This window comes from Myotis myotis, unplaced genomic scaffold (assembly GCF_014108235.1).
Source record: "Myotis myotis isolate mMyoMyo1 unplaced genomic scaffold, mMyoMyo1.p scaffold_m19_p_15, whole genome shotgun sequence".
Taxonomy (NCBI): domain Eukaryota; kingdom Metazoa; phylum Chordata; class Mammalia; order Chiroptera; family Vespertilionidae; genus Myotis; species Myotis myotis.
Window position 1 is genome coordinate 21,159,509 of NW_023416319.1, and position 20,088 is coordinate 21,179,596.

At 37.1% G+C, this 20,088-nt stretch overlaps 1 protein-coding gene across 6 annotated transcripts in view; it reads right to left on the reverse strand.

Moving 5' to 3' along the window:
• Positions 1–4,971: 4,971 nt before the first annotated feature.
• The window catches only part of CCNJ (cyclin J), a 34,609-nt gene continuing 19,492 nt past the window's right edge, over positions 4,972–20,088 (reverse strand). For 4 of the 6 annotated variants that reach the window (XM_036336492.1, XM_036336491.1, XM_036336490.1 and 1 more), the window contains one exon: positions 16,522–19,560. In XM_036336492.1, the coding sequence (XP_036192385.1) occupies positions 19,149–19,560 (412 nt within the window). In that variant the 3' untranslated portion in view covers positions 16,522–19,148. Of the gene's footprint in view, positions 7,599–16,521; positions 19,561–20,088 lie in introns of those variants that run through there. The other 2 variants (XR_004972176.1, XR_004972175.1) reach the window with 2 other exon arrangements.

A 20,088-nucleotide genomic window follows, 5' to 3' on the forward strand; every position in this document is an offset into this window, starting at 1 on the left:
CAAAACTAGTGCTTCTTGTTCTAGCATTGAAATATACCGGTTATAATAATATTTTTTAAAAAGTAAAAATAAATGATCTGTTTATATATTTTAAATAGTTTTTCTTGTTGATGTGTTATCTAAGATTGTGTTTAGAAATGCATTTGTACACCTAAGAGTACTTAATAACTTGATGATCATGGATTGCCTTGATTCTATTTGTATGTTTTCTTGCAGGTAGGTCTTGGCACAATACCATATGGACCTGGACAAAACTTGTTAAGATGGAAATTTTTATTATATTAATCAGTTCAAATATTGGACCAGTCTATGTAGTTTTCCAGTATTTTAGTCAAATAACTGGATGTGGGCTTCATAGATGTGGGATAATTAATGATCACTTTAAATTATTTCATACCAAATATAAAGTTGGATCTCAGATAGTTAATTTTTATGGAGCATTTACCATAGGCCAGTTTCTGTGTAGTCTGATACACACATTATCTCACTTAATATTTACAATAACATCAGTTAGGTTTATTAAACTCACTGTTTTACAGATGGAGAAACTGAGTCAAAGAGGGATTAAGTTCCTTTCCCATCGCCCCCAAACTAGAGCCATGTTCTAGAACCTTTCCTTTCATATAACTGAAAACTTTGGTAGAAGCAGCATGAGATGTAAATGATTCAAGATAAAATATAAGCTTCGTGGTAGTGCAAAAGTAGGAGCCATGCCTTTCTTTTTCATCTCTGAGTCCCAATACCCAGAACAATGCCCAGTATGTAGTATATGCTCAGTAAATAGTTGCTGAATAATTAAATCTTCACTTCAAATACAACATTTTTAAAAAATGTGTTTGACTGGAATTTGACCTGAAATATAATATTTTTTACATTCAGAAGTGCAGGAATAGGAGTTGTTTTTTCCCAACATCTTTTCGGCTCACTATTTTGATTGTCATCAAGAGTGGAGTATATTTTCTTCCTTGAAGAGGTATAGTAAAAATTTTAATGCTGGTATATAAACTTAACAAGGAATTGAACTGGCTTTATTTTTAAACTGCCCGAAGTATAGGAACACTGTTTCATATGTAGAGATTTTTATTTTAATGAAAGTTGAAAAGTGTTTGATATCTTTATTAAACTTTGAGTATTCTTGAGGTGATGAAGCATACCATCCTTCCAAACATATAAATAGTATTAAATGTGTTTTGAGTTATGAGTGATGAAAATAAACTATAATTTAAAGATGTTTTAAAAGTGTGTGAATGCACAGAATAATGTTCAAATTTTGGGGTGGACAAGTGTAAGATAATGTAACTAGAGAAATCTCAGTGATATTTATAGTATGTCTGATGAGGTTTGTACTTTAAGTTAGAACCAAGAAGGGGGGCATAGGAATTATGATAGAGTTTCAGACTGTTTCTGGGATAATCATTAAGTGTTTTTCTGTGGCTTGAAAAGCCAACAATGTGAGGTAATGTCAGACAACACAATGGTCTCTGCCCATTTCTAAACTAAGCACCAGAAAAGAGAATGAATTACTCTAAGACCTCTAAGTCCCATTTCTGTAGTTGAGGGTCAGCTTCAAATATTTGGTGGAGGCTGGGGGCACATAAGAAATCATGTTTCCGTTAGGAGGAAGGGGAAATGGATGCTAGAATAGACAAAAACAGAATCCACTACAATGCCTCTATTGTCTTGTAACAATCTTTGGATCAGAGCAGTGGACACCAAACGCAGGGGCAGATTATGGAGAAAATAATAAAAATATTATCATGTTTTACAAATGGACCACACATTTTAAAGCTTATGATCTAATAGGTTCATTAAAAAGTCCATTTTGTCAGATGGCATTTAAACAATATTTTACTAACTTCAATTCAAATAAAGAAGATTAAAGAAACCTGGGTAAATTGGCTGTTAATAGAAGAAATTTCAGCTGTTCAGAGTTGATGAAATAAATTAATTTTCCTCTGGGTAACATAGAAAAACATGAAAAATGGGAGTGAGGCTGGAGAGAATGAATAGTGGAGTTCCTGATAAATCAGGTGTAAAAACAATATAGGGGGAGACTATCACTGTAAATGAAATTATTGAATACCTCCAACCTCAAAAGAGATTAACACACTATTTAAAAACCAGTTGTCCATGAGAAGAGATTGAGATTTGGGGGTAGTTAATAAAGTCTATTTAATCTCTGTAGCAATGGTTCTCAAAATACGGACCTTCTACAACTTGAATCAAGTGTGCAGCTTACATGCAACCAGTGGCTGACACATTGCCTGATACATAAAAGGCACTAGAAAAATATTTGTTAAATGAAGTAAAATTAATGATCAAAAGACAGGTAAGTAATGAAGGCATTAATGAACCCAAATGCCATTTCTCATTAATTCCTAATATGATTTTTTTCATCATTCTCCAGGTAAATATCATCCATAATAGCACTAATATTTCTTCATGATAGTGGTACAGCATTGCTCCCTTCCCAGCCTATAAGATGCTAGTTGTTATTAATGCTAATAGATACTATTTATTGAGCATTTAAGGTATTAAGCACAAAGCTAAGTGCTTTTTCTGCATCAACACATTTAACCCTCGTAACAAGCTTGTATGATGGATATTGTTCCCCCTTTACAGAAAAGGAAATCAAAGCTCAAAGAGATTAAGTAATTTTTCCCCAAGTTAGATAGCTGATAAATAATGATGGGTTAGAACCCAGTTTTGATTCACTTTGTAAATTGAAGCCCGTGCTCTCAAAGGGTAAACTTCTTCCATCTTTGCAGCATTCTGCACATTTATTTGGCATCTTACAAGCTTTACACTTTCTCCTTTGAAATTATCTTTGACACCACTTTTGAGGTTCCTGCTCTGGCACTGTTTCTTATGGCCAGGGGTCTTCATAAACTCTTCTGTTTATGAAGTAGTAATTCTTCTTTTCTTTTTTTTCTTTTTGTTAATCCTCAACGAAGATATATTTTCATTGATTATTTTAGAGAGAGTGAAAGGGAGAAGAAGAGACAGAGAGAAACATCAATGTGTGAGAGAGAGAGAGTGAGATCCATTGGTTGTCTCCCGCACGTGCCCCAACCAGGGCTAGGGATTGAGCCTGCAACTGAGGCATGCACCCTTGACTGGAATCAAGCCTGAGACCCTTCAGTCAGTGGGCTGGCGCTCTAACCACTGAGCAACCGGCTAGGGCTAATTCTTCATTCTTTGTTGGCTTCTTTAGAAGACGGATCCCAGGACCTGAAACCCTCATTCAGTCGAATTCTAATCTGAATTCATTCCATTTATACCTGTATAGATCTCATTCTCTTCTGCAGTTGTGAGGATCTGCTGAGGGGCCTTACATTAAGTCCCTTTTCTCTTTCTCACAACTGATCAGAGTCCCAGCCTTTATCCTGGTAATTCAAAGAACCCAGATCAGACATATATTTCTCTATTTCCCATTATTCCAAGTACCTTTCTTTGAAGGTGTTTTCCTACTTGTCTAATTGTTTTAGGACTACAGTCATCATATTCTATTGCAATTTTTCTCAGAGATTTATCTTGGATATAGTTAAAACTGGTATCTTAAAAAAATTTAAATTCTAACTCAATGAGAGGCAAAATAAAGTGGATTTTACTCTGGAAAGGGTTGCAAATAGAGATCAGTCTGTTAACCTAAATCCTTTCTGGGCTGCCTTCACAATCCCTATCTCCAGGTGTTATTTCAGGCTTCCTGTGGGAGGAGCCTCAGAGAAGCTTTTCTGATGTTCCTCAGGCACTATCTGTTCCATCCGGCCATCCCCAAATAAGACCAGTCTGCCTCCATCTCTGCATACCTTCAGCAGCCAGGGCACAACCTTCCCCACTGTCCAAGTTTTACCCTAAAGGGGAATCAGATGCCGATTTTATTGAATTTTGTCCCTAAGTCTCAGATTGACTGAAATGTTGCTTTTACTTCCAAGCATCTAGTGTTTTTGTTTGTTTTTATGAGAAAGGATGTCCATTTTTATTTAGTTGAGGTTACTTAATTGCCAGCAATGAGATGATTTCCAATTGATTAGGTCCAGTTACCTTAGTAAATCAAGTTTTCCACAGGAACTTATATCAAACCAACTGACTTCATTTTAGTGCTGGTAAATGTGTACTTCTGCAGTCTTGGTCATTTTATATCCAACAGAAACATTTAAAGGAAATGTTAGCTAAGCTAGGTGAAGATTCAATGTGGGCAGCCTACAAAAGGGACTTTGTCTGAGACCTCTTCCTTTTAGGCTCAGAAAAAATCTGTCGAGCAGGCAATATTTTTATCTGTTTTCCTGTCCTAGGGAGATTTCCTATGGCTGCATGAAGTCACAGCCATACTCAGCATCGTGCCCTCCCCATTATTGAGTCTTGAAGAAGCAGGTCCCTTTTTTAAAAATTCAAATTTATTGCCCAGCAGGCATGGCTCAGTGGTTGAGTGTTGACCTATGAACCGGGAGGTCACAGTTCAATTCCTGGTCAGGGCACATACCGAGGTTGCGGACTTGATCCCCAGTATGGAGCATGCAGGAGGCAGCCAATCAATGATTCTCTCTCATCATTGCTGTTTTTATCACTCTCTCCCTCTCCCTTCCTCTCTGAAATCAATAAAAATATATTTTTTAAAAATTCAAATTTATTAAGTTATAATTTATATACAATAATATGTATACATTCAATAAATTTAGGCAAATATATACACACCTAGTGTAACCATCATCACAGTCAAGATATAAAAACCCTATAATGTTTCCTTGTGTCCCTTCCACTCAGCCCTCCCCACACTCAAGCCCCTAGCCCAGCTGTGGGCAAACTACGGCCCGCAGGCCGAATCAGGCCCGTTTGAAATGAATAAAACTAAAAAAAAAAAAAGACCTTACCCTTTTATGTAATGATGTTTACTTTGAATTTATATTAGTTCACACAAACACTCCATCCATGCTTTTGTTCCGGCCCTCCGGTCCAGTTTAAGAACCCGTTGTGGCCCTCGAGTCAAAAAGCTTGCCCACCCCTGCTGGGCCTAGCCCAAGAAACCATTGAGAATAACTCCCATGAGATGAGGATTTAACACCGTGGAATAAACTTGTCTTTCCTAGAATTTCAAACAAAGAATTATACAGTGTGTTCTCTTTTAGGTCTGGCTTCTTTCATTCAGCGTCATGTTTTTGAAATTCATGTTGTTTATATATCAGTGGTTTGTTCATTTTTACTGCTTAGTACTATTCCATTGTATGTATACACCATAGTTTGTCTATCCATTCACCTATGGAGGGACATTTGGGTTGTTTCCAGTTTTTTGGCTGCCTTTGTTCAGACATATGTTTTCATTTCTCTTGGGTAAATACTTCGGAATGGAATGACTTGGGTCATACAGTAAGTGGATACTTAACTTTATAAGAAACTGCCAAACTTTTCCCAGAGTGGTTGTACTATTTTACATTTCCACCAGCAATGTTTTAGAGTTCCTACTGCTCCATATTCTCACCAACACTATGTAGCCATTCTAGTAGGCAAGTAGTGGTATCTCATTGTGGTTTTAATGTACACTTCTTTGATGGCTACTGACGCCGAGGATCTTTGTATGTGCTTATTGGTCCTGCTTTTGTGAAGTGAATAAATATTTGTAAGCAACTGATATTTGCTAAGCAAATATCCCCTGGCCCACTTGAACTTCTAGAATGCCCAGCAGAGTTACACTATCCCTACCCAGTCACACATCCTACTTGCACCACATCCCTTCCCTTTTTCTAGGTCAGGGGTCAGTAACAGTTTTCTGTTAAAAGCCAGATAATATTTTGTTCTTCGTAGGCCATAGAAACTTTGTCACAACTAACTCGTCAACTCTGTCATTGTAAAAGCAGCCCTTGATAAGATATAAATTAATCACTGTGGTTGTTTCAATGAAACTTTATTTATGGACTCTGAAACTGTCACAAAAATAATATTCTTTAGATTTTTTTTCAACTGTTAAAAAAGGAAAAAAGTATTCTTAGCTGCAGGTCTAAGCTTGCCAAACTCCACTCTAGATGTTCACCAGATTTCCCCAAGCCCTTAGGGTACAGTGGAAATCTCAGCTCCACTATTTACCAGGTTGTATGGCCTTGGGCATATTTCTCTCCCTCCCTTTTAAAGGAGACTTTCAGGAAGTCTCAAACAATGCTTCCATTTACATTTTATTGGCTGAAACTTAGTCACATGATATACTTAATTGAAAGGGAGGCTGAGAAAGTCATTTATATGTGTGACCATGTGCCCAGTTGAAAACTTGGGCTCTGTTACTGAAGCAGAATGAAGGCAAGGGTGTTAGGGTAGTTAACGCAGTCTGGGCCATACACTTCCTATCCACCGCTCTATCCATATTCTCTGAGCTCTAGAATAGGCTCTGGAATTAAACGAGACACTAAGCTCAGTCACATCTGCCTGCTTGAGATGTGAGAGTTCATCATTTGCTATTTCTGGATTAGAAGATAGGATTAGATGACTTCTAATGTTTCAACATTAAGATTCTACAACTAGGACAACATTGAAAAACATAAACAATTTTATCCTTTCTTCTCTCTTCAGATTGCAGCCAATATAAAGATTGTCAAATTCATAGATGCACAATAGGTGACATATCTGGGCTTTACTCTCATCTCTGCCACTAAGTAGCTGTGTGACTTTAAACAATCAAAATCTTTGAGCTTCAGTTTTTATTTAAAACATGAAGTTAATACTTTCCCTTTATACTTCATGAACTTTCTCAAATGAAATTAAAACTATGAGGAGCTCTATGAACTCTAAATGCATATATTAATATAAGATCATGTCCCTTTTCATGAACTGTAGTTGGGAACATTTGGACTTCAAGGCACATCTCTCTTGTAACACCTCTTGTCTTCTGGTCATAACTTCCACTCTCCTTTATGCCTACTAGATGACCTTTAGAGAAAAAGGTACTGCAGAAATTATATGAATCTTTATGCAAGTGTTTGGTTCTTACATTATATCTTAGTTGCTTTCATGCAAGAGAAAATGTCTTGAAAAAACACTCCTGGGACAACAATCCAGATCTTTGGTTTCTGAGCAATACTGTTAGGCCTTATATCCAAATCCCCTTGCGCTGATAAAGAAATGCATAGGTACTCCAGATAGGAGCAAGTCTTCTGATACTCGGCCCAAATACAGTACAGTTATCGTAGGCACCTACCAGATGCTAGGGAGTGGAGCGCTATTTGGATCCCAAAAAGCAGCAGCTCTTGCCAAGCCTCACCCTTGAAAATTCCTACCACAATTCACACAGAGACCCACCCCTCTCCACTGCTCCACAGGTGATGACCAACCACTTAATGTTCTCTTAAGAGACTCAAGTCATCAATAGGAGAAAGGCTGGATGGTGTCCAGTCCTGCAGGCTTCATCAGGATTATCTTTAGTCTTTCTTTTGTTTTCATATTCAATGAGCACATCTGTAATCCCCATTAGGATTTCATCCCCACATAGTCTGCAAACAGAAAATTCCCAAATTATTAAGTATCCCTCCTGATAATAATTAGACTTATCTTCATAAAATGTGGCATCAACTTATCTTTTCTCAGTCTCCAATAAAAAAATCTTCAACAGTGTTTGCCTGCAAAATAAATCTAAAGTTAAACATTAAGGGCGTATATATACATATACATGCATCTATGTACATATATTCAATATATTATTTTTAAAAGTTTTAGTATGCTTTATATGTCATAACATATATTTTAAATACCTTCTGTACCATTATTGCTATTCCTGCACAAGATTAATAAGTCAACCAGCACACCATTATGTTACTTAATTTTGGATAACATAGCCAATAAAATGAAATAGAAAATGAAATAAGATGACAGCAGGAGGCCAAATTATCATTTTGCTATTAACATGATTGTATAAATGAAAACCCAAAGAAATCAACTGAATTTTATGAAAAGTAAAAAGAATTAAATAAATTCTGGATGGTTGTAAAGCTAAAAATTTTAAATGAGTAGATTTCTTTTAGTCTAAGTAATTTTAATTCATCTAAACTTTTACAAGTGCAAACATGCATTCATGTATTCTTACTGTAATTAAAAACATCTGGAAAAAGTATTGTAAATATAAATCATTCAAACAATAACTAGATAAAAAAATTAGTGGAAAAAGAAATTTCATTCACAATTGTGATAATTTTTCTAAAAGGTAAGATTTACATTAGTAAGCATAAGAAATGTGTAGGATCTACATGAATAAAACTTTAATATTGTACTAAGGATCATCACAGATTTCAGTGAATGGAAATGTATTCCTTATTCTTGGATAGGAAGATGCACCCCCAGTACTATGAGCAAAGATAAAAGAAAAATTTAACTGGTAAAAATATTTGCAACAGGTAAAAAAGGCTAATTCCTGATTACATTGAATGCTTTTTAAGGCAGAACAACCCAGAAATTGGCAAAGGACTCAACAGGAATTCCATAGAAGAATTATTATAAGTAATATCCAAAGATGCTCAACTGCATTCAGAATTTAAGAAAATGCTAATAAACACAAAAATGAGATATTTTTACCTGTTATATTTACAGAGATGAAAAAGTTTAGTAATAATACCCATTGTTGGGCAAGTGGTAAAATACATGTTTGTTAGAGTATTTTTAAATAATTTCAAAACACTGGAAAATGATTAAATTGCATTTATATAATTTAATACAAACAACTCACCTAAGGTATACTTTAATTTGGATATATTTAAATTTCATGTAAAAAGTTACTGATGTATTGTGACATACTAAAAGTAGAATATAAAAATACTAGGGGCCCAGTGCACAAATTCGTGCACCTTGAAAGGAACTGTGTGGACCATGAGGCTGCGGTGGGCACAGAGGCAGGTTTCGGCCCATCCTCTACACCCCCCGCTTGGCCCCTCCCACTGCGGCCCCCGGTCTCCTGTCTGCCTGCAGCCCCTGCTCCCACTGCTGCCACTCCCACGCGCTGACGGTGCTGGCCCCACTTACCCCCCCTGACAACGCAGAGCTATTGGGGCTGGCACTGTCAGCGGGTGCGAGCAGCAGCTGCTGCCCTGATCAACCCTCAGAGGCAGGGGGAGGTGGAGAAGCCCTCAGGGGTGATCAGGGCTGGCAGCTGCCACTCGCACCCACTGACGGCACTGAGAGATTAGGACTGGCGCCTCGCACCAGCAGCGGGTGTGAGCAGTGGCTCCAGCGCCTGCTGCGGGTGTGAGCGGGCCTGGCACTGACAGTGGGTGTGAGCAGCGGCTCTGGCAGCAGGTGCGAGTGGGCCTGTGGACAACAGCAGGTGCAAGAGGCAGCTGCTGGTCCCAATCGCCCCTCAGGAGCTGGGGGAGGTGGAGAAGCCCTGAGGGGTGATTGGGACCGGCAGCTGCCACTCATGCCCACTGATAGCACCAAGTGATCGGGACCAGCGCCGGGCACTGGCAGAGGGTGCAAGCAGTGGCTCTGGCCCTGTCAGCAGGTGTGGGCGCCAACAGCAGGTGCGAGCACCGGGTAGGACTGCAGCATGTGGGAACAAAGAATTTTCAGTAACCACCAGAGGCTTGTCTGATGACAGCAACTGGTGCCCTGCCTTGATCTGGCGCCTCCGCTCACCTGCTTCACTATCCCACCACAGCTGATGCCCACCATGTTCCACGCTCTGCCTCCTGCTGCCGCCGCCTGATATATTCCCTGCACGCCCCCTGGTGGTCAGCGCACATCATAGCGACCGGTTGTTCAGTTGTTCAGTTGTTCTGCTGTTCAGTCTATTTGCATATTAGGGTATTATATATATAGATATTCAGTATGCAGACCAGGTAAATAAAGGGTGTCCCAAATTTCATGCAAGAAGTAATTTTGATAAAAAACACAGGTTAATAATTAAAAATTGTAAATTTTTTATTGATTCATAAAGTATATAGTATAGGGTTATGTATGGAATAGCATATCGGGTAAATGACCTCCACAGCTTTGCTGGCACATACGCACTCTTTTGTTGAAATTTTTCATGACCGTTTTGCATAAATGTGGCTGAATTTTGATGAGGCTCATTTTTATCTTGATGGCTTGGTTAATGGACAAAATTGTCGCATTTGGGGTTCAGAAAATCCACGAGTGATTGTTGAGAAACAAATGCATCCACAACGTGTCACTGTTTGGTGTGGATTTTGGGCTGGAGGCATCATCGGACCATTCTTCTTCGAAAATGCGGCTGCTCAGGCAATAACAAAAGAGTGCGTATGTGTCAGCAAAGCCGTGGAGGCCATTTACCTGATATGCTAGTCCGTACATAACCCTATACTGTATACTTTATGAATCAATAAAAAAAATTACAATTTTTAATTATAAACCTGTGTTTTCTATCAAAATTACTTCTTGCATGAATTTTGGGATATATATATATATATATATATATATATATATATATGAATAAAAGATACGAAAAGGAAAGTATAAGTTGTGCCATTTTGTTTTACATGTTGACCAACAAGAAAAAAGAAAAGCAATGAACATTAAACCAAAAAGATAATTCATGTGATCCTGTAAGCATTGGTGTAATAGTAGCATACTCTCCAGTGATGGCAAACCTTTTGAGCTCGGCGTATCAGCATTTTGAAAAACCCTAACTTAACTCTGGTGCCGTGTCACGTATAGAATTTTTTTGATATTTGCAACCATAGTAAAACAAAGATTTATATTTTTGATATTTATTTTATGTATTTAGATGCCATTTAACAAAGAAAAATCAACCAAAAAAAAAGTGAGTTCGCGTGTCACCTCTGACACGCGTGTCATAGTTCGCTATCACTGCTCTATACTCTTTGATACATCTTGAATATGGTCCATATCAGTTTGTATAAAAAAATACTTCGTTCTTTTAAATGCCATTGTAATAATAAAATGAAGTCTTCTATTGATGAATATGTAAGTTGTTTATAATCTTTTGTTCTAATCAACAATGGTGAAATAATTTATGCCTACCTCATTTCATATGTATATAACTCTACCTGTAGGATACATTCCCAGAAGTGGAATTTCTGGGTCAAAATATTTTTGCATTTGTAATTTTGATACGTATTACCAAATTGTCCTTCATAGATTTGATTAATCCAAAATGCCCATAAGTAATGTAGGATGAAGCCTCCCTACAGTAACACTTATCAAACTTAAAAATGAGGTTAAACATTTTGTTTTCCAAGACATTTATTTGTTTGTTTGTTTCTGGGAACTGCCTATTTATATTATTCCCTCTTTATGTTAGGAAAATTAGCCCTTGCCTGGAGATTAGTTGCAACTACTTTACCCATGTTGTTTATTATCTTTTAACTTTGATTATGGTGATTTTTGCCATACAGGAAAAAAAACTTACATAAATGTTATTGCTTCTAGATTTCTTATACATACTTAGAAAACTTACTCCCTTTTCTAAGTTATGAATAATTATTATGAAGTCATGAAATAATTCTTCCATGATTTCTCTTTCAAAATTGAATTTTTTAAGATGGGGAGCCATTTTATTTTTCCAGGTGGCTTCCCAACTTAATTTATTGGGCAATGCATATTTTCCTCCATTGATTTGAGATACCATAATTATTGCATGTTAAATTCCACGTTTAGGTTTATTTTTGGAATCTATTCTGTATTACTGAATTATCTGTTAACTCATATGCCAATAGCATAGTGTTTTATTTATTGCAGGTTTATAATATTTTTAATATATCAGAGGTCAGTGTTTCCTGATCATTCTTGTTCATTTATTTTTCTTTTTTGCTCATTTATTTTTAAAAATTATCTTGATTGTAAATTTATAAATTAATTTAAGGAGAATCAATATATTTATGATGTTGATACCTCCTATCCAAGAATATGGTATGCCTTGCTCAAGTACTTTTTTGTGTAACTCAGAAGTATTTTAAAATTTTTGGTCACATTTATCTTGTACATTTCTTATATTTATTGCTAGGCATTTTATCTTCTTTTGGTGGCCATGATACCAGTAATTGAGCATATCTCTTATTAAATCTGATAGTTGTGTGTATATATAAAAGCTATTTTAATTATGTACCCAGCCACTTTACTGAATTAACTTATTGTCTGTAATAGTTTTTCAGTTGATTATCGTGGAGTTTCCAGGTTTACAATTATATCTGCAAATAGTGGTAATTTCACCTCTTCCTTTGCAACTTTTAAACTCTATTTTCTTTTGTCTAGCTGCATTGCATACATGTATTTTTTATCTTTTACTAACTTCTGCTTTTATCTTATTCTTTTCCTTCAGTTTTTGTTTGGTTTACTTGCTCATTCTTAGACTTTTTTAATGCATGTCAATTTTCTTTTGAGCATTATTTTAGTTTTACCCTAAGTTTCTGATGTGTAGAATTTTCATTATAGTGATTCTACAGATACTCTGAAATTTGGGGTTGGATTTCTTATTTGATTGAAGGATTGTCTGGGGTTTTTTGAGTCCTATTCTATATATTTTATTAATTGTATTTTCATGAGAGTATGTTTTCTACAGTAATTCTAGTTTTGAGGATTGGTTGCAGTTTTCTTTATGGATTAATGCAGAGTCAAGTTATATGCATGTTCGCACTGGAGTTTAATATTACCGAGGCAAACTTAGGTACAGTTAGTTACTAGTATTAGTGCACTACTTACTTGTGCATAAGGAAAACCAGTAATGGATTACTTTCATCTAATGAAGGCAAAAATGGGAATACTTCTGCAGATTGGCAACAGATAATTGTTTCCTTTGGGTGAGCTGCAGGATTAGCTGGCAGCTAGCAGTGTGTTCTGATCTTATGCATTTAGATGGGTAAATCAACGAAAGCAATTCCAGTTGTCTGAGGACTTTCAGAAGACTGTGACAGTGTTGCTATTTATATGGGTGACAGGTTCTGTCTGTCATGTCCTTTGTTATCTTGTCCATTTTAGTTATGCCAGATCTGTACCATTTCCCTTCTAAGAATTTCTCAATATATGTCTATCAGATCTCCATAATGTTAAGATTTTCTATATCTTTACTTAATTTTTAAATTTTTGATCATCATAGACTAAGATGAATTAGTTTCTTACTACCCATGTTTTTCTTTTATTTTTCCTTATATCCTCTACAGTTTTTACTTAATATTGTGGCAAGGTTATTTGATCCACAGATGTTCATAAATGTTCATCTTTATCATAAACTAGAGGCCCAGTGCACGAATTTGTGAATGGGTGGGGTCTGGCCAGCCAGGCCCCAATAGGGGCAGATCAGGGCCAGGACTCTTGGGAGGAGGAGACGGTGGGAGGTTGGCCGGCTGGCCCACCCCAATCAGGGCCTGATCAGGGCTGGGCAGCTGCGGGGAGGGGTCGAGGGGGATTGGACAGCGGGCCCTGTCCCCAATTGGGGTGGGGGGGCTGATAGAGGCAGGGCTGGCCGTGGGGAGGGGCGATCAGGGGCAGGGCCGGCTTAGGGTAGGAGCCAAGGGAGGTTGGCCAGCCAGCCCCCGCCACCATCAGGTAGTTCGCTGACCACAGTGGGCATCATAGCGACTGGTTGTTCCAGTCATTACAGCATTCCAGTTGCTGGCTTTTTATGTATATAGATTGTAGCCTTTAACGTTACAATGTGCGCCCCTCCCCCTCCATTTTTCTAGTCTAGTTTAATACATTTGGGCCTGCATTCAGCCTTATCTGTTTTTAAGATGTTGCTTTTTGTTTGTTTGAGTAATATCTCTTTACTCATCCTTGTATCTTCAACTCTTGTAAATCATTTTTTTTGTTGGTCTTTTATATAGCACAGACTTGAGTTTTGCTTTGTGATTTAGTCTAAAATTCTTCTTCTCTTAATAGCTTGATTTTAGCCCATTTACATTTTTTGATGTAATGTTTGGTCTTAGTTCTGTCACAGTATTTTGCTAAACTTTCTGTATTTATACCTTTTAAAAATATTTTACTACTACATAGACTGCTTGCTTTGTTTGCTGTATTTCTTTTGATAATTAGAAAGGTTTAATTTTTATTCCAATAGTTACCTTGGTAATGTCCTGATTGTATAATACCCTCAATTCTCTATTTAGTCAGACTTTTAGTATCTGTAATTCCCTTCTATAAGTAATGATTGATAAGCTGGACTTCATTAAAATCAGAAACTTTGTTCTGCAAAAGACAATGTCAAGAGAATAAGACAAGCCACAAACTGGGAGAAAATATTTACAAAAGACACATTTAATAAAGGGCTGTTATCCAAAATATACAAAGAACTCTTAAAAATCAGGAAGAAAACAAACAACCTGATTTTTAAAATGAACTAAAGACCTTAACACACAACCCAACAAAGGTATACAGATAAAAAATAAGCATATGAAAAGTTGCTCCACATCAATTGTCATTTGGGAAATGCAAATTAAAATGACATACCACCACACATCTACTAGTATTTGGCCATAATTTGGAACACTGACAACACCAAAGGCTGGTGAGAATGTACTAGTAGAGCAATAGGAACTCTCAGTGTTTGTGGGAAGGCAAAATGATACTACCACTTCGTAAGATAGTTTGGCAGTTTTTATAAAATGAAACATACTCTAACCCTGTGATTCTTGGCATTTACCCAAAGGAGCTAAAACTTATGCCCACAGTAAAACCTGCACACAAGTGTTTACAGCAGCTTTATTCATAATCACTGAAACTTGGAGGCAACCAAGATGGCCTTCAGTAGATGACTGGATAAATAAACTGTGATCCATCCAGACAATGAAAAGAGCTATCACTCCATGAAAAGACATAAAGGAACCTTACTAGTAAATGCACATTACTAAGTGGAAAAAAAATCTGGAAAGCCTATATACTATATGATCCCAACTGTATGACATTCTAGAAAAGGCAAAATCATGGAGACTAAAAGATCAGTGTTTTGCCAAGGGTTGGGGAACAGTATGGGGAAGGATGAATTGGTAGGGTATAGAGGGTTTTTAGCAGTTAAAATACTTGTATGTAACCATGATGAATACCCAAAGAATGTATACCACCAAGACTGAACCATAATGTAAACTATGGGCTTCGGGTGATTATGATGAGTGAATGTAGCTGCATCATTTGTAGCAAATGTACCACCCTGTTGGGGGATGCTGAAAATGGAGGAGGCTGTGCATGTGGTGGGGCAGGAGGTACCTGAGAAATCTCTACCTTCCTCTCAATTTTGCTGTGAACCTAAAACTGCTCTAAACAAATAGTCTTAAAAATACACACAACAGTCGCAGTGGGGTAGGGTAGCAGCAAGTATCTTTCCCATAGGAAGGCAGTCTGGTCTTGATGGTTTCTTTCAAATAACTGTACTTGTCACATGTTTTTTTTAAGATATATTTTTATTGCTTTCAGAGAAGTGAGAGACAGAAACATTAATGAGAGAATCACTGATTGGTTGCCTCATGCAAGCCCCCTATTAGGGGCTGAGCCCACAACCCAGGAATGTGCCCTGACCCTCCTGTTTACTGAACCCTCCTGGTTCATAGGTCGATGCTCAAAACAATGAGCCACGCCTGCGTGGCTACCTTTTTTTTTTTTTTTTTTTTTAATCTAAGGGATTTTTTAAATGAGATACCACTACACATCTATTGGCCAAAATCTGGAACACTGACACCACCAAAGGCTGGTGAGGATGTAGAGCAACAGGAACTCTCAATGCTTGTGGGAAGGCAAAATGATACTACCACTTTGTAAGCTAGTGATCCTGAAATCAAGATAATATTAAACTGAGTTCTAGACTATACAATTCCAATTGTTTCAAGTGTGCTAGTCATATCAAGCTAAATATAAGCTGCTTATGGCTAGGGAGGTAAATCTTTTATCATGAACTTGAGAAGGACAGTTGTTGATGATTAAAAATAAGTCACATGGGATTCAGAATCACCTCAAAGTAAAGCTACCTGTCCTGATTTGGAATGCTTATTGCTCTGTCTCTTAAATTCAGCCTCAAAGATCATTGTGTACTGATTCTCATAAGGGCTGTGGCTAAACCCTGCCACTGTGCCAGAGCAACTGACAATACATAAGACTAATTTAAAAAATGCTTTCTAGGAGTGTGAATTCCTAACCCACACACATAAACCTGTTAAAATTTTACTCTTCAGAACAAATTATATCTAAGTTTTAAGTTGAATTAGTAGCAAATAATACTTAAAGTTAGGTGAACAGACCATTATCACTCACTGTTGACCCTGTTCCCTCTCACACTCTTGACTATTTTCTTTGAATTAGATTTCAATTTTCTGAAGCTTGCATTGTTTAATTAGACACTGCTAACATACAACTAACTAGAAGCTCAAAAGCCCCAAAACTGCATTCAATATACTTTTGTGAGCTTTGATGCTCAGTGTGGAAAACATAATGAATGGACAAATGCTTCCCACCACTACAGTTACATTCTACATCTAGATGCCTCTTAGCAAGTATCATCGTGATTTCAAGTCTGACTTATATGATGACATGGTTCAATGAAGATGCAAGTATACATCAAATTTACATTTAAAAAACAAAACACCAAAACCATTTTATTGAAAACTAGTTTTATTTTAAAATTAAGTGCATAGCACTCATCTAACTCCACTGGTGTAGACTTTAGCACCATACTCGCCATTTGCATTTTAATGTTATAACAGATACATTTGGTTTGCAGTCTGTATTTGAGTAGTGTTTATTCAGTGGACTTTGGTAAAGCCCTTTATACACATCATTAATCTCTTCACAGTACACATTTAATGATGGTCCAGTAATATATAAAAAAAAAGAAGACCTACTTTAAAGACTAGTCAATAAGTTAAACAAAACGAAACCCACATAACTCCCCCCACCCACACCTCCCAAAGCTAGCAGTTGTGACTTGAATTCATACTGAAATCTAATGTTTTAAAAATAGTTCTGGTTCTCCAACAACCCCATCCCACCCCACCCTGGGTATGCAGCAATAATAACCAATTATTTTATTCTACCCGCCCCCCCCCCCCAAAGTAATCCAGTGTTCTTTAGCTTTTTTAAATATAAACTGGGAGTGGGTTATTATAAGCTTTTTAAAAAGGCATATTCTATAACAAGAATGACATTTAAACCAATCAATAAAAGCATTTGACAATACATTAAATTACGATAGGCACCAGTTGTTGTTTCAAGTTGGGATCTCTATCCCAGTATCTTACATTCATAGTATTACTGAGGTAGTTAAAACACTGAAAATTGGACTCCAGGTTGCTGGGTTCTGAATGTGAATACTAAAGATATATTCTAATGAACCCACTTTCCCCAAAATAATTCAAGTTCTCTTAAGGTAAGAACTACCAAAATTCAATTAGCAGCCTTCTATAAAGAGGAAAAATGATGATACTTTCAGAAAACAATTTTCATGCTTGAAAACTGCCATGTAAGTGTTCTTACCTGAGTGGTTTTTAATTTTTTATTTTTATCTACCAGACTAATAAATCCACATCATGCCCTATGTACTCTAATTATAAAGGTTACCTCTGTTTTAAGGAAAGGACATTCTCTAAGAATTCACACTGGCAGAAGCCACCCACCCACACTTATCCACTGGAGCCATCTGGATCAGTTTTTGAGTCCCTTCGCTTCCTAACAGAAGCCATTTGGCTTGTTTACTGAGACTCTTGCTGCATACCCACATCTTTATGTTTGTCTTCAATGCATATTGTGGCGGTCGCCTACCTGCCATGCAGTTTCCCTTCTATTCAAGTGCTATCTTAAAAAAAAACAAACACAAAAAGACACACCTTACTAATTTTTAAATCAGAAAGCTTCCCTCCACCAAATCTCTCTTCTCCCACAGATAAGAGCACAATGTATATAGTTTCAGTTATTACAATGATTTTTCTTTTTATGTTTACTCCCTCCAAACTCATTACCCTCAAATTGCCCTTGCTGTAATGACTTATTATTGCTGTTTTCACTCATTACCAGTATAGTGAAAAGTCCCAGGGCAGTTTCTGGGGCCAATCTATTGAAAATGGCTACTGAAGTTTAGTAATCAACACTCTTGCCTGCTTATACTGACTAGCTGGACACAAAGGTTGCTTATAAAACCTGTCTTCCATGTAACAAAGTGCTGCTCTAGCACAACCTGAGAACTACCCTGGCCACATTCACTTAAAAAGAAACCTACAAAACTTTATTCTAGTACTGACATTTTACAGTTATGCCTTCCCTTGAAAAAACTTCTTTAGAGTAAAATCAAATCTGAGTATAAATCATTGCACTGAGAAATGCAAAATCTATATATGTATTATGAAGGATAGAAACCACCATTTCATTCATTCTAAGCTACAATTATGTTCTCATTTGAAAATACATCCTAGCAGGAGTATTTTAACCTGTTATAAAGGTAGCTCATACTAAAACATTCCCAAAACATGTTGCATTACAGTTAAGTGTTTCCAAGTAGTACAAATTCCCTGAGATAAATGTGTTTTAATTCTAAAGATTTGAGGTTGGTCACTTAGGGAAAAAAAACAATTTATGGCCATGATTTTAAGAGATCTACTTCATCCTTAATTTTAGTACATAAATCAGGTACCTATACTATCTTGTGATAGGAAGTTATATAGAATCATCTAAAAAATTTATTTTTACTGTACAGATCGGTATGGCAATTCATGAGTTTAAACTTAAGTCAAAAAACCACTTGTAGAACAAGAATATAACTCAAAACTGCAGAATAAAAAAAAAAGGACCTCTTCAAAAATTAATACTGTAACTTTCCTTCATAAAAAGACTGTTTGGCAAGTACACAGACAACTATTAATCTCTGACAATATAAGCCAACATTAGGCGCAGAGCCCACCACAGGTCAACGTTCAAAACAGCAAAATGGATAGAAACTGTCCAAATTTTGTTGTATTGAATATTTTTGAAATACTTGGACCCTCAGCAGGGGCTTAAAATTTTTGTCATGTAGCTATTTAACAGAATTTGACATACATACTGTTAAAGTGTGTGCTTAGTCCTCCTGGTATTCATGGTGCATTCAAAGGGATATTCAGTCTTCCTGGTGCTGCTATTTGAAGAGTTCTGATGCAATTTGAATCCCTTTAGAGAAGTTTACAAAAAGCTGGCCCACAGCTTCAAGTCACAAAACAGTCTGGATCAGGTGTTACCATTACCATCACACAAAATCACCTTTCAAAACATGGAGTAATGCAAGGGAAATGTTCATTTAGCTGATAACTCCGGTTATAAGAAACATTTAGACAGGGCTTAACTTCCACTGGTATTGCCAGTGACATCCCAACACCAGTCTGCACATGCCCAAGGCCCTGAACACTAGTCTGGAACCCAGCAGGACATGTCTGTAGTGTGTAAGATGAGGTGTGTGTGGTAGATACAATCTGCTGACAGCTTGGTTGCTCTGATACAGGATGGCGATACTGCAGTGAGGTCTGATGCGTCTGATGGAGATACTGAGGTTGTTGAAAGTGAACTGACCGAGAGGGCTGGGATGTTGTCTGGAACACACTTAGTTGTGCTGGCTGAGGTACTGCTTGTCCTCTTTGTTTGTTTGCTTCTTTCACATCATTATCATGAGCACTACAACATGGATTGAAAGGAAACTGCTAATGTTATTTGAGAAGAATTTGTAGAAAGTCATGCACCACCCCCAACTCCTCCACAGCTGACTCCACAGACAGCACCACTATACCTAGAAAGCTGTCACTGTAACCACAATTTCAACAACTGTGAGATCTCATTTATCCTTCTAAGAGCTCCTTCCCTTAGTACAAACCTAGGGAACCAGCTGCTGGTAGCTTTAAAGATTATGTCTAGCTTGGGAGATATATCTACAATAAGCACTTAATTGTAACCCCTACTTTGGTGACATCCTGGGGCTCAATGATTCAAAGATGTGGTAATGAAGAGCAAGGCAAGATTTGCCTGGACTGATCTCATAACCATGGGCTTGCACCAGAGCAGCTTCTTTCCTTATCATGTACTCAGAATCATACTAGCAATGGCATCAACCTGGATAACAGCAAAAAGGGGCTCCCTTTCCTCCAAGTATCACTCTTACAACAGCTTGTTCATGGCAGCAAAAGCTATCAGAGCAAATACCCTAAA